This window comes from Panthera onca, chromosome C1 (assembly GCF_046562875.1).
Source record: "Panthera onca isolate mPanOnc1 chromosome C1, mPanOnc1 haplotype 2, whole genome shotgun sequence".
NCBI classification, from domain to species: domain Eukaryota; kingdom Metazoa; phylum Chordata; class Mammalia; order Carnivora; family Felidae; genus Panthera; species Panthera onca.
This window is the reverse complement of record NC_138346.1, coordinates 14,668,068-14,681,170: the sequence shown is the minus strand read 5'-3', so window position 1 is coordinate 14,681,170 and position 13,103 is coordinate 14,668,068. Positions and strand designations below refer to the sequence as shown.

The 13,103-nt window shown below is 46.4% G+C and overlaps 1 protein-coding gene across 2 annotated transcripts in view; it reads right to left on the bottom strand.

Annotated features, from left to right (window-relative positions):
- WDFY1 (WD repeat and FYVE domain containing 1) overlaps positions 1-13,103 on the bottom strand; it is a 46,427-nt gene that overhangs the window by 24,978 nt on the left and 8,346 nt on the right. The window contains exons 2-3 of one of the 2 annotated variants that reach the window (XM_060623883.3): positions 10,284-10,371; positions 4,842-4,909 (exon numbers count right to left, since the gene is read on the bottom strand). In XM_060623883.3, the coding sequence (XP_060479866.1) occupies positions 4,842-4,848 (7 nt within the window). In that variant the 5' untranslated portion in view covers positions 4,849-4,909; positions 10,284-10,371. The remainder of the gene's footprint in view (positions 1-4,841; positions 4,910-10,283; positions 10,372-13,103) is intronic. The other variant, XM_060623882.3, reaches the window with a different exon arrangement.

The following is a 13,103-nucleotide window of genomic DNA, read 5'->3' as shown; positions in this document are numbered from 1 at the left end:
CTGTCTCTCTCAGACAAATAAAAGTTTAGTTTTAAAAAATTAAAAAAAAAAAAAAAGAACAATCGAGTTTAAGAATTATAACCCCAAAGGTATATGTATCTTAGTGTAATGTACTGTAAAACCTTGGTTTGCGAGCATAATTCATTCTGGAAACGTGCTTGTAATCCAAAGCACTCAGATATCAAAGCGAATTTCAAGAACCATCGGCTCAGTTGTGATGTGATGTCTGGCATCACCTACTGCTTGTACTGCAAGATATCGCTTGTTTATCAAGTTAAAATTCATGAGATGTGGCGCCTGGGTGGCTCAGTCGGCTGAGTGTCCGACTTCGGCTCAGGTCATGATCTCAGGGCTCGTGAGTTCGAGCCTCATGTCGGGCTCTGTGCTGACAGCTCAGAGCCTGGAGCCTGTTTCGGATTCTGTGTCTCCTTTTCTCTCTCTGCTCCTCCCCTGCTTGCTCTCTCTCTCTCTCTCTCTCTCTCAAAAATAAGTAAACATTAAAAAAAAATTTTAAAAACTCATGAGAAATGTTTGCTCATCTTACAGAACACTCACAGAACAAGGTATCTGCAATCCAAGGTTTCACTGTGCTCTTCAATAACCATCATAAAATTATCTTTGGCAAACCAAACACGCGTTGATGATTTCAGATTCACTGTCGTCATTTTTGCTTACTTCTAGGTTGGAACAAAATCTTAACACTTTAGTTTTAAGCTTCTTTCGATTCTTTTTATGTTCAACCCCCCCATAACAAACTGTCCATAAATATGTAAAATCCTCCCTTGTGTAAAATTTACAACGTGCTGAGTAGTTTTATGAGGCTAGAGAATTCTTACATTTAAAAAAGGAAGAAAAAAAGCTTCCCTAACTTATTTGTTTGGCATCTAAAGATGTCCTGGCTTTTTTCTTTTTTAATTTTTTTTCAAGTTTTATTTTTGAGAGAGACACAGAGAGACAGAGAGACAGAGAGACAGAGAGAGAGAGAGAGAGAGAGAGAGAGAAAGTGAGCAGGGGAGGGGCAGAGAGAGAGGGAGACACAGAATCCGAAACAGGCTCCAGGCTCCAAGCTGTCAGCACAGAGCCAACGCAGGGCTCAAACTCACGAACCATGAGATCATGACCTGAGCTGAAGTGGAATGCTTAACCGACTGAGCCACCCAGGCGCCCCTGTCCTGGCTTTTTTCTAGAAGGGAAGGTTCTAGTGAGATAAGCAATTAAAAAAAAAAAAAGTTTGGATATTCACACGGTTTTATAAACACGCAAAACACATACATCTTTAACTCAGTGGCCTTTTAAAAAGGCATCACTGCCATCCAAACTCCTATGCTTCCAACTCTAGTTTTGTAAATAAAGGTATTTTTGGGTTTTCCCTTCATTTATGCATTGTTTATGGTTGCTTTCATGCCACAGCGGCAGAGCTGAGCAGCTGCCACAGAGGCTGTGTGGCCTTCAATGTCTGGATGTTAGCTGGCCGGCCCTTTGCAGGAAAAGTCAGTGCCCACCCCGTGACTGCGGTGGGTGGCATCGCTCTGGAGCCAGACGGCAGGGACTGGAATCCCAACCACAAGCCACGGGCTTAACCCCTCTGGCATCGGTTCCCTCGCTGACCAAACGGTGAAAAGACCCCCTCCCTTGCAGAGCTGTGCGATTTCACAGAAAGGTCCTACCCGAAAAAATGAGGCACGAGTCACCTGGCAGATGTGGACACGAGGAGGGACCGTTTTCCCCTTGGCTAGAGCAGATTCTGAAAGTCCCTTTTGCTCGGTGAGGTAAAGTGGCAGAGCGACTCGAGTGCACAGAGCGGCACGCTAAGGGGCGGCTTCCTTCACTCTGTCAGGCCCCAAGAAAGAGTTTCACCTGGTGGATGGCCTCTCGCGCGTCCTCGACCAGACAACCCGCAGACGGTGTTCAGAACCAACTGCCACTTGTCACATTTTGAAACCCATTTGGGAACAAAAGTCATCGCGTTGGGGCGCCTGGGTGGCGCAGTCGGTTAAGCGTCCGACTTCAGCCAGGTCACGATCTCGCGGTCCGTGAGTTCGAGCCCCGCGTCAGGCTCTGGGCTGATGGCTCGGAGCCTGGAGCCTGTTTCCGATTCTGTGTCTCCCTCTCTCTCTGCCCCTCCCCTGTTCATGCTCTGTCTCTCTCTGTCCCCAAAAAAATAAATAAATAAATAAATAAATAAATAAAAAAAAAAAAAAAAAAAAAAAGTCATCGCGAAACAGTCATGTCTCGGCATTCATTCGCCCTGTTTTCTGCCGGCGGTGTTCTCGCAGTTTCACCAGGGACGCAGTTCCAGTGGAGCACAACACAGAAGCATCCGGAAGCACTAAGCTGAATGTGTTTGGGTGCAAACATGGGGGTGGCAGCCACCGACAACAGAGAGGCTGGGCCTGTTCTCCCCAGCTGTCACTGGTCTTTCCAGCCGCAGCATTCTGGGAGCTACTTTCCAGGGGGGACACTTAAGCCAGGTTAGCAAGGGATGGCAACAGAGAGAGCCCACGCCACGGGCCCGAGACCTAAAAGCCAAGAAAGAGCGCACACTTCCACTGCCAGGTTTGGGGAGAGAAATTACAAAGCTGTACTAAATATCTGGGATGCACACAAACCGAGGAGTAAGTGAGCAAAATACAGGACAAAGTCTCTATTCCAAGGAGCACGAACGACTCCAAGGTTGAGGACTCGGGGACGTGAAGCTGTGCCCAAAATGTGAAGTGGAGGTGTGGGGGAGAGGAGGGGACGGGAGGGAGGAATAAGAGTGGCAGCATTAACAAGACTGTCCACGAGGATGACAAATGTTCCCCGGCACTGGCAGGACCTCCTCGGGCTGTGGCTACTGCCGGCCGTCAGGGCCATCACTGGGCCACTGCAGGTGAGGAGTTACCCATCTGAGAGACGCCTCTACCCTGCTCCAACACCCCCCCCCTCCCCGAAAATTTCCCAGACGGGCTCCACAAGTACATCTGCCAAGCCATCGGTCATCACCGCTGAGAGGGGACAGGCAAGGTGACGCACGCTCCCTATGTGTGCGGACGCGGGCAACAGTCAGTCCATAGTCCTCAATTATGATTAGCTTTTCGCGGAGTCTTCTAAGGTGCTACGTCTCATAAAGTCTTATGGTTCCTTTTGTAATGGTTATCTTTGTCCCGGTATCTTCGCTTTCAGTGACTAACCACCAAGACAGAGGAGGTGCGCAGCCTGCCCAAGCTGTCCCGGGCAGGCAGAAAAAAGGAAACTCCTGACGGACTACTAATTGTTTCTGAGCACGACTGCAGGACCCGAATGCACGCGCGCGCGCGCACACGCACACACACACACACACACACACACACACACACACACACACACTGCAAGAGACAAAGGAGGAAGCGCAGCCAAGGAAAGAGGCCCTCGGAAGGATGACCCCGACTGATTACTCGGAATCAGTGTCTAACACGCCCCACTGGCTCTGGGCTAACTCTTAAGCTGTGAACGCAGTCAACAGCGTGTGCAGCGAGTGGCAAGGACCTTACAGCGGTGTTCAGACGTAACACAGCATCAAGCAGGCCCCAAAGCCTTTTTTCTTTTCCTAGGGGGTCCTCTGAATACTGGAACCCTTAACCGAGGAAAATGCCTCATTAAGGAATTAGCAGCCAAGGATGGCTTCTATGTGGCCGTTTGGGACGGCAGGATCCAAGCCCAGCTTGGGCCTGGGTGGCACCCAGGCCTCTGCTGCGGGGCTTCCTTTTCAAGAAAGGATGAAGAGAAGGAGTGGGGGGGGGGGGGGGGGGGGGGGGGGGGAAGGCAGTGCTGCTGACATCTGCACAAAGGGCTGGAACTTAAGTGTAATTTTAAGTCACTGCATCCCAGGGCGATTTCAAAATCCCAGTGCAAAGGCTGTATCTTCTAGATTGAGTTTTTGAACACATTTAACTCCTGAGAAAGTTCTCTGCGTAGAAAGGGTTGTACTTTGGACCCAATCTCTCAGTAGTACTGGAAGTTTGTGAAAAGACCGGGCCGGAGGCTGGTTATGAAGGCAGGGGGGTGCACAGAGCTCGTTTTTAGTGCCAGGATCAGCTATTACCAAGTACATGGTCACTAATAATGCAAGTTGGCAAAATAAAAACAGAGGAAAACCTGGGGGTGGTGGGCATGCCCTTCCCCCCACCTCTCCTTTCTTTTTTCAGTTTTGCTCAACTCAGCTTCAGTTAAGCCAGCAGACCCAACTTCCTTTGCAAAAGAAAAGAAGTCTTCCCGCGATTTAGCATCGTCTGTTGGGGTATGAGGCAACTAAGAAATTCATTTTGAAATCTAGTAGCACTGTTTAAAAAAATTTTTTAATGTTTATATATTTTGAGAAGGGGGGGGGGAGAAGGAGAGGAGGATCCCAAGCAGGCTCTGTGCTATCAGCGCGAGCCTGATATGGGGCATGAACTGTGAGATCGTGACCTGAGCTGAGATCAAGCGTTAGGTGCTTCACCGACTGAGCCACCCGGGGGCCCCTAGTAGTACCTTTTAATCAGGCATTTTGAAATTTGATTCATCGGGGGCGCCTGGCTGGCTCAATTGGTTGAGCATCAAACTCCCGCGTTCGGCTCGGGTCATGATCCTAGGGTCATGGATGGAGCTCCGCACTGGGCACGGAGCCCACTTAAGGTGCTCTCCCTCTCTCTTCCCCCTCCCCCCACCCCCCCATTCCCTGGCACGCTCTCTCCCTCTCAAAAATAAAAATTATATTTGAAATTTGAATCATCAAAGCATTAGACACACTTTTCTTGCTCTCAAAAAAATAAGTATTTGAAATATGAATCATCAAAGGCATTAGGCACACTTTCCTCAAGTGGAACAGCTCAGCTACTCACAGGCCATTGTGTGGTAAATGCTGGGCCAGTACTGACCGCTGTCTCTTTTCAGCCATACTCGAATGGTTCTGTGGAGAAAAGAACGAAAGAGTACTTTTTAGTAATTTTATCTTCTTTTGTGCTCCAGGGAAATGTAATTATTTATTTTATTTTCAGTAGTATTTCCCAAATGACCTCATAAGGTTAATCAGGTGGACAAACTAGAGAAATACACCAGGACCCACAAGTACAGCACATAATACATTATATGTAGTCCATACACTATTCACACATACACACACACACACACACACACACACACACGTGATCTACAGTTACATATATATGACCACATATGGCAAGTTATGTAGTAGCTCACAGTCAGGATTTCAAGTGAGTTTAATAATACATAAAATCTCATTATATGAGGATACACCAAGAAAACGGGAGAACTATGCACTGCTTTTCTTAGTAAAAAACAAACTGTGCAAATTTGGTTGCTTGCCATCTGGGCCAAATGAGGACAGCAGAAGACACAGACGGAACGACAATGCTTCTGGAGTAGCGGGACAGATGCGCATGGGAAGCAGAGCCCACAGCAGTGCTCATTTCTGATAAGTCCCAGCCTTCCTGCCCCCGGGGGGAAATCACCCCACGCCAGGTCTCTGGGCCTCTCCTTTCATCAGAACACACACAGGGAGATGAGGAAATCCTGTACACAGGCAGGAAAATGACAAATGACCAGAATAGCCAAAGATTGGTATTTTGGCTCATGTCAGAAGAACAATAAGGAACACTAAGACCCTTCCTCCTCCACTCACAGAACCTCCTCCAAGCTCCAGGCCTCTTCCTCTTCAGAACCCCTGGGACACTCGTGCCTCCTCCCGCACAGGCACGCTCTGCCTCTGCAGTGAGTCCCAGCCATCCCACTGTCCCTTCCTGTGAGCTCTGTCCCAATCCCTCTCCTATTTCTAACAGCAGCACCGACTCTGGCACACAGCTGGCACTCATTAAATGTTTTCACCTTAAACTAAAATACAGAAGGCTAAATGTTGACACGACGGGTCTCCATCTTGTTTGAAGTTCAAGGCAAGTACGACTGGTCTATGAGGATAAAAATCAGAACAGTGTTGCTTCTTGGGGAGGAAGATAGAATGTAAAGGGACACACAGGAACTTTCAGGGCAATGGCAGAGCTCTGGGGAGTTGGTTACACGAGTGTATCAATTTGTCAGGACTTGTCCAGCTGCAATTAAGACCTGTACAGATTCCTGCGTGTGATTAGATCACAATAAAGGAAGACTTAGACGTTGACCTTCACTCATCCAAATAAATAAGATGACCCAGTAGCACAGTGGGCAAATGACTACTTTGTAGAAGAGCTGAACACAGGCCTCGGGGTAGGAACAGCCATGTGTACAACATGCCCTGTCTTCCGGCCACTGCCAACTGGTCACAATGGAACCTTTGCCAACCTTCTCCACATCCCGCCCCTGATCACAAGTGGCTAGACCAGAAATGGGTGTCTGACCCTAGCTGAACCAATCAGCTCCTCCCTTGGGAAATCAGAAACAAGGAGCGAGAAAAACAGATCACTGTCTCCAGTAGTTGAAATGGCTGTTTCCGGTCATATGTTTTGCGATTTGGATTGCAGAATGTATGAAGTCAACTTATTAAAAGGAGAAACGAGCTGCAGACGGTCCAGGTGAAAGTCCCTCATGCCCAAAGCAGAGCTATTTCCCGAGACTGGGGTTTTGCGAGGCAGACACCCCAGCATCCTTACCAGAAACACCCTCATCAAGCAGCCTAAGTCAGTCTGACTTATTTCTGTTGTTTGCAATCAAGCAAGTACCATATACCGTGTCTGAAGAGACACCAAGAAGAATATCAAACACCATCTGTTCAGCTGAGCGCCATTAAACGAGGTTCACAAGGCAAGATAACCAGGCAGACTTTCTTTTGAGGTACCTGTATTGTGAAAAGAAGCTCTAAAGTGTCCAAGTTCACATCCAAAATTAAAAGAGAGGGGAGAACAGACTAAAGCATGTAGAAACAGACCTTTAATTTTTACAGTTTGTAATTCCACATGTTAAACCAAAATTTAACACTCTTCAAGGTAACATTTAGACTTCTCTGTTATGGGGTCCTTGGTTGCTGTTCATGATTACCCGACCTTCTTCTTTCCCAAACCTCAGAAGTTAAAAATTTTTCATAATACAGACCTTTGTAGTTTGGAGCCATTTAAATCAAGTTATGAAAAATAGCTAATGGCATAGAAAGTGTTCACGTTATAATGTTAAGTGAAAGCCCTCTACAAAACCAATAACGGCAGTATGATACCAATTTTGTTGGAAGATACCATCTGATCAAACCTCTAGATTCAACTACCAATTTACAGGAAATACAGAGGAACATAAACACCACCCCACGGGTGCATTCAGCAAAACTCAAGACCACAGGCAAGGCTACAGACAATGACCCAGTTCCTTCTACAAAAAATTTGCATGGGGAAAAAAATAGAGATAGAGGATCAGGCTATAATTAAAGCGGTTTTAAGAGATATATCTAGGGGCACCTGGGTGGCTCAGTTGGTTAAGCGTCCGACTTCAGCTCAGGTCGCGATCTCGCCGTCCGTGAGTTCGAGCCCCGCGTCGGGCTCTGGGCTGATGGCTCGGAGCCTGGAGCCTGCTTCCGATTCTGTGTCTCCCTCTCTCTCTGCCCCTCCCCCGTTCATGCTCTGTCTCTCTCTGTCTCAAAAATAAATAAATGTTTAAAAAAAAAAAAAAAAGATATATCTAGCAATCCCAATGCATAGACCTGTCTGGATCCTCGCTCAAACAAACTGTTAAACACACGTGTATCATCGTGAAACTGAAAATCTGAACACTGACTAGATATTTGATGGTATTAAAATACCGTTCATTTTGGGGCGCCTGGGTGGCGCAGTCGGTTAAGCCTCCGACTTCAGCCAGGTCACGATCTCGCGGTCCGTGAGTTCGAGCCCCGCGTCGGGCTCTGGGCCGATGGCTCGGAGCCTGGAGCCTGTTTCCGATTCTGTGTCTCTCTCTCTCTCTGTCCCTCCCCCGTTCATGCTCTGTCTCTCTCTGTCCCAAAAATAAATAAAAAAACGTTGAAAAAAAAAAATTTTAAATACCGTTCATTTCTTTAGGTGTAATAACGGTGTTGCAGATTTTTGCTTATTTGCTTTTTTAAGAAGTAAGCAGTGATTCCAAAATGTGATGCTGGCCCTTGCTCTCTGTTATCGGTACACCCACCACAGCCTGGCTCCGTCAGCTCCTCTCATCACCTGGTGGCTTCTTCCCTCCGACACGGTGGGCCCGCCCCGGGGCAGGTGGACCAGCGGCTGCAACTCCCAAGGAGCCACGCATTCCGTTGCCCCGTGCTGAGAGCCCACCAGCAGTTGGCGGTCTCGAATCAGGGGTCCGTGTGACAATCAGTGCCTATGACTTCCCAACCCAGACCTCTATCCCAACGAGCTGCCGTCCTCAAGGGCCCCAAGTACCCCGAGCTCCAGTTAGGCCCTCAGCCCTCCACCCTCGCCACTCTACCAAGAACTCCCCTCTCCAGATGGTCTATCTGGGCATACCGCAGCACGGGTGCCATCTCAGCATGACACAGCCTGTCACTCACTACAGAAGGCTTTACGGATACATTTCGTTACTTACGTTCAACATGAGGGATGAAGCCAAGGGAGCTGTAAGAAGTTAAAGGCCAATGCCTTGAGAAGCCTTAAATCTACCCCAGGGTCCTACTCCAGTTCCAAAGGCAGGATATAGGAAAAGGCAAGGCACCGGGAGATCAGAGCGTCGCACAGCGCCCCGTCAAGTTCACAGGCCTTCATTCACGCGGATCACAAAGGGGTTAAACCTGCCAGGTTTTTTAAGGGCCTAAAGAAGAACAGAGTACAGACACATTCTAAAACCCTTCAAATCAACTCCAAAAGTTGTGGGTCATAGACACACTGGCATCTCAAAGAAGCAAGGACTCAGTGCCACAGGCTCTTCCTCGGGTCCTCTCGTGAGAAGAGCGATTACTCAAAGGCAGAAAAGGCAGCCGGAGAAGGGGAAACCCTAAAGGTTATCTCTTCCAGCCAATCATCTAACCTGGAAAGGTCTAATTTTAAGTCTGCAAAGCTCAGAATGATATTCAAAATAGCCCAAGGTCAAAATGAAACCTACCTAGACACCGGCATTTTTTGAAATACAGTATCATTTCCCGTAGAGGACAAACATTAGTACTGTACTTTGGCTTGCACCCAGCTGACACACTGGGAAACTGGCAAGACTTAAATGATCTCATGGGATGTTTCGGTTGAAAATCGATCATATCCGGGCTGCGAGAAGCCCATCCTTTCTTGGGAATCAAGTTCCAAAATCGGCACTTGACCTTGACAAGGTCTCTTTGTAGTCACACCTTCTATCTGGAACCCTGCCTCTTCTCTTTTCAAGCCAATCTCTTTCCCTTCCTTCCACAACAACGCTAAAATCTCTCACTTCCAAGATGAAATCAAGACAGTGCTAGGTTTAACCCCTAACACTCCCGCACTCCCAAGAACCTATGCATTAAACAAAGTTGTATAATTTCTACTAAATAATATAGGAATGTGTTTTGTATGGTGTTTAGAATAGGTCTCATTTGGTTTAAAGAATGACTGCAAAAACAGGCTTAAGTTGGGCTGTTTATTTAAAAAGTCAACAAATGGGGCACGTGGGTGGCTCAGTCAGTTAAGCGTCCGACTTCAGCTCAGGTCACGATCTCACAGCCCGTGGGTTCAAGCCCTGTGTCGGGCTCTGCACTGACAGCTCAGAACCTGGAGCCTGCTTCGGATTCTGTGTGTCCCTCTCTCTCTGCCCCTCCCCCACTCGTACTCTGCCCCTCTCTCTCTCAAAAGTAAATAAAACATTAAAAAAAAATTTAGGGGCGCCTGGGTGGCTCAGTCAGTTGGGCGTCCGACTTCAGCTCGGGTCATGATCTCACAGTCTGTGAGTTCGAGCCCCACGTTGGGCTCTGTGCTGACAGCCCAGAGCCTGGAGCCTGCTTCGGATTCTCTGTCTCCCTCTCTCTCCGCCCCTCCCCTGCTCATGCTCTGTCTCTGTCTCAAAAATAAATAAAAATATTAAAAAAAATTTTTTTTAATTAAAAAAAAGTCAACAAATTCCACAGGCTGAGAACATTTACTATTAAATAAATTGGGGGGAAATCTATTCAATAAGTTCTAAGCAACACAATACAGTTTGTGACATTTACAGGAGAAAACTATTAAAAACTCCAGGATGTTATTAAGAGACCATATAATCACAGAGTATCAAGATCAGATGGTTTTATTTCTACAAAACCACAATATTGCCTGCCTAGACGAATGTCTAAGCTGCTTTCTCTACGGAGTTAAGATACAACAGCTTAACTTTTCCTTTAATATTTTGACAAGTTTACACCCACGCACCTCAACTCATTTTCTGTTTTGCTTGCTGCTTATTCTAGCCATTTTTCTAGAGGATGGATTTTCTTTGAGATTCCAAGACCATGTCAATCTGAAAAAAAAAAAAGTCTTGCCTTACAACCGAAATCTTAGAAACTGGTTGATCTTTGCGAGGCTCTATTTTTAAGCTATTTTAAAACAATAGCTTGATAGTTTTCCGAAAGGTACTTGGAAAGGAAATGTGTCATTTCTTTCAGGGTCTGCATACAATTTTTTTCAGACTTCTCCCCGCTAAGATTACCTACCTCTACCTCCTCCGGCCTCCTAGTTAGAGAAGCCGGGACTTACATACAGCTGCGGCATTTTCCGCGCGCAGATGAGAAAAGGTATTTCTATGTGAGACGGTAACGTTAGGTACGCATCGCCACGCTGCCTGCACGCCGCTGCCCACGCCTTATTTGTCTGCCGGTCTTCAGCAAGGTGGATGGTCCGCTTATTTTCTAGACAAACGAAAAGCCAACGCTGGCCTGTACTTTCTTGTTTTAAAGGTTTCGAACTGAAACGTGTTTAAAAATGCGGGGGTGAGCAAACGGACAACTGAAAACAATAATAAAACGCCATCGCTAGGGTTCTCATAATTTTGTGTCAGCACCGCAAATCAGAACCAGCTCTTTGGCAAGAATTTGTTCCATATGGTGAGCAAAAACATTTCCCGCCTAACACTGCTGGTTCTGCTACCAACAGTCATGACAACAACAAAGTGATTGAGACACTCCATGCTTGGCAACTGATTCTGAAGACATCAGTTCATAGGAAAAAAAGAATTACGCATTTAAAAAAAGTTACTCCGAGCGCTATTCAAAGGAGTAAAAACTGGGGGGGGATGTTAAATAATGAAATGGGCTCCAGGCATATTAATTCAACGGCTTACGCAGTCATTACAAATAGTTATGAAAACCATGGGTTCGTGATAAGCTACTTGAATTAACAGGCTGGTGTAGCCGTTAAAAATAGTTGCCAAGACCATGAATCCATGAGAAAAGGTTTATGAAATGTTAGTTTTTTTTTTTTTAAAGCATAATGTAAAATGACAGAGCTAACTTCCGTAACCGGGCTGAGCAGGACCGGTAGGAGAGGAGAAGGAACGCACCTGTGACACAGCCGAGACCTATGGCTCCCTGTTGGGGTGGGGGGTGGTCCTGGAGCCCTGACATCCAGAGAACTGCGGGGTCCCCCACCTCCAATCAATAAGCAGAAGAACAAGCCAACAATCAAACAAGGAGGAGGTATCTTGTGTGACGTCAAGACAGCCATCTAAATGTGAAGACTTTTCACTCGGCAAGAATGTGTCTGCCAAATCATTCCCAACAAGCGCAAACCAGGCTGAGGGGTAAAACAGGCCTCAGATTAGAAGCTCCAGTGCCAAGGGCGGGCACTAGAATCAGAGCAATCTCCAGCAGGGTGCAGACCCTTCTCTTTCTTTCGAAAGGCAGATCCTAAGAGGCTCTGGTCATCCCTCACGGGAGGTTCTCCCTCGGAGATTCGTACTGTCCTCAACAGGACCTCACGCCACGGGCGAGGGCCTGACGTCTGGAGCGTGTCATGCCCCCCGGGGTCTAGTCAAGGATCTGATGCATCCAGGAGGCCAGTGCAGAGGGTCAAGGACGCCCAGAGCTCATAAGGAGACTCGGACCGGGACACAGGGTTAGAGACACTGGGCGAACAGAGAATGTCACGCCCCGGGAGCGGTGAGCAGGGGGCACAGCCCCACAAAGGAATCAGATGCAGAAAGGCAGAGAAGAGAAGACACCCAAAGGCCCGGGGGCACCGGGCCTGAAAGAGACACGGCAATAAAAAACCATGCCTCCTGATCAACACGTGGCCCTGCCTGACCTCTTCTAAGTTCACAGTAGTGAACTGTAGCGGCAGACAAAGCTGCTTCCTGTATTCTAGACACACATTCGGATTCGAGAAAGACGACGTCGGTCGAGAACGTGATGCCACATCCTCATGGCAAAGATGACAGCCAGGACCTCCATTTTATACTTAGGGAGACGGAAGGAAGGAGAGTCCAGGCCCTAAAATCAAACAAACCAACGTCAATTTCTTTGGCCGTTTTGTCCAATTCCATTGCTCTTATGTCAGAGGATGATGAAAATTCGCATTTCAAAACATTACAAAAGTAATTCAAAGCAAAGAGGCTTTATGTGATAAATAACAAGTAAAACAAGTAAAAAAAAAAAAAAAAAAAGGCTTTTCAGAAAATTCCACATTTTGTGCTCCGTAACCCCTAAACAATAAGGAAACATGAAGCGTTACTTTTTTTCCTCCAAACAAATCCAGACTGTGGAAAAGTCTACATCTAATTTCAAAGCTCTCATTTAGTTCAAAGAAACACTGACTTCTGTGTTAAACAGGAGCAGTATTCTTACAAAGTCTCTCTCGATTAAGACATATTCTGTGTATTTTATTATATACTGTATTTTTACAGAATAAGCTAGAAAGAAAAAATGTTAAGAAAGTCATAAGGAAAATAATTTATAGTTTATACTATAAACTATATGTACCATAAACATATAAAATAATTTATAATTTATACCATACTATAGAAAATCCACATATAAGTGGCCCTGCACAGTTCAAAGTCATGTTGTTCTGTTCCAGGAAGGGTCAACTGTACTTGCTGTTTTAAGCCACTGAATTTTAAAGTGGTTCGTTTCATAGCAATAACCAAATGATACAATTCTACCTGTTCCACAAATAGAATACCTTTAAGAATACTTAGGATTCTGACCTTAAAAATTTAAAAAAAAAAACAACAAACATTTGGCATTTACTGAGTAC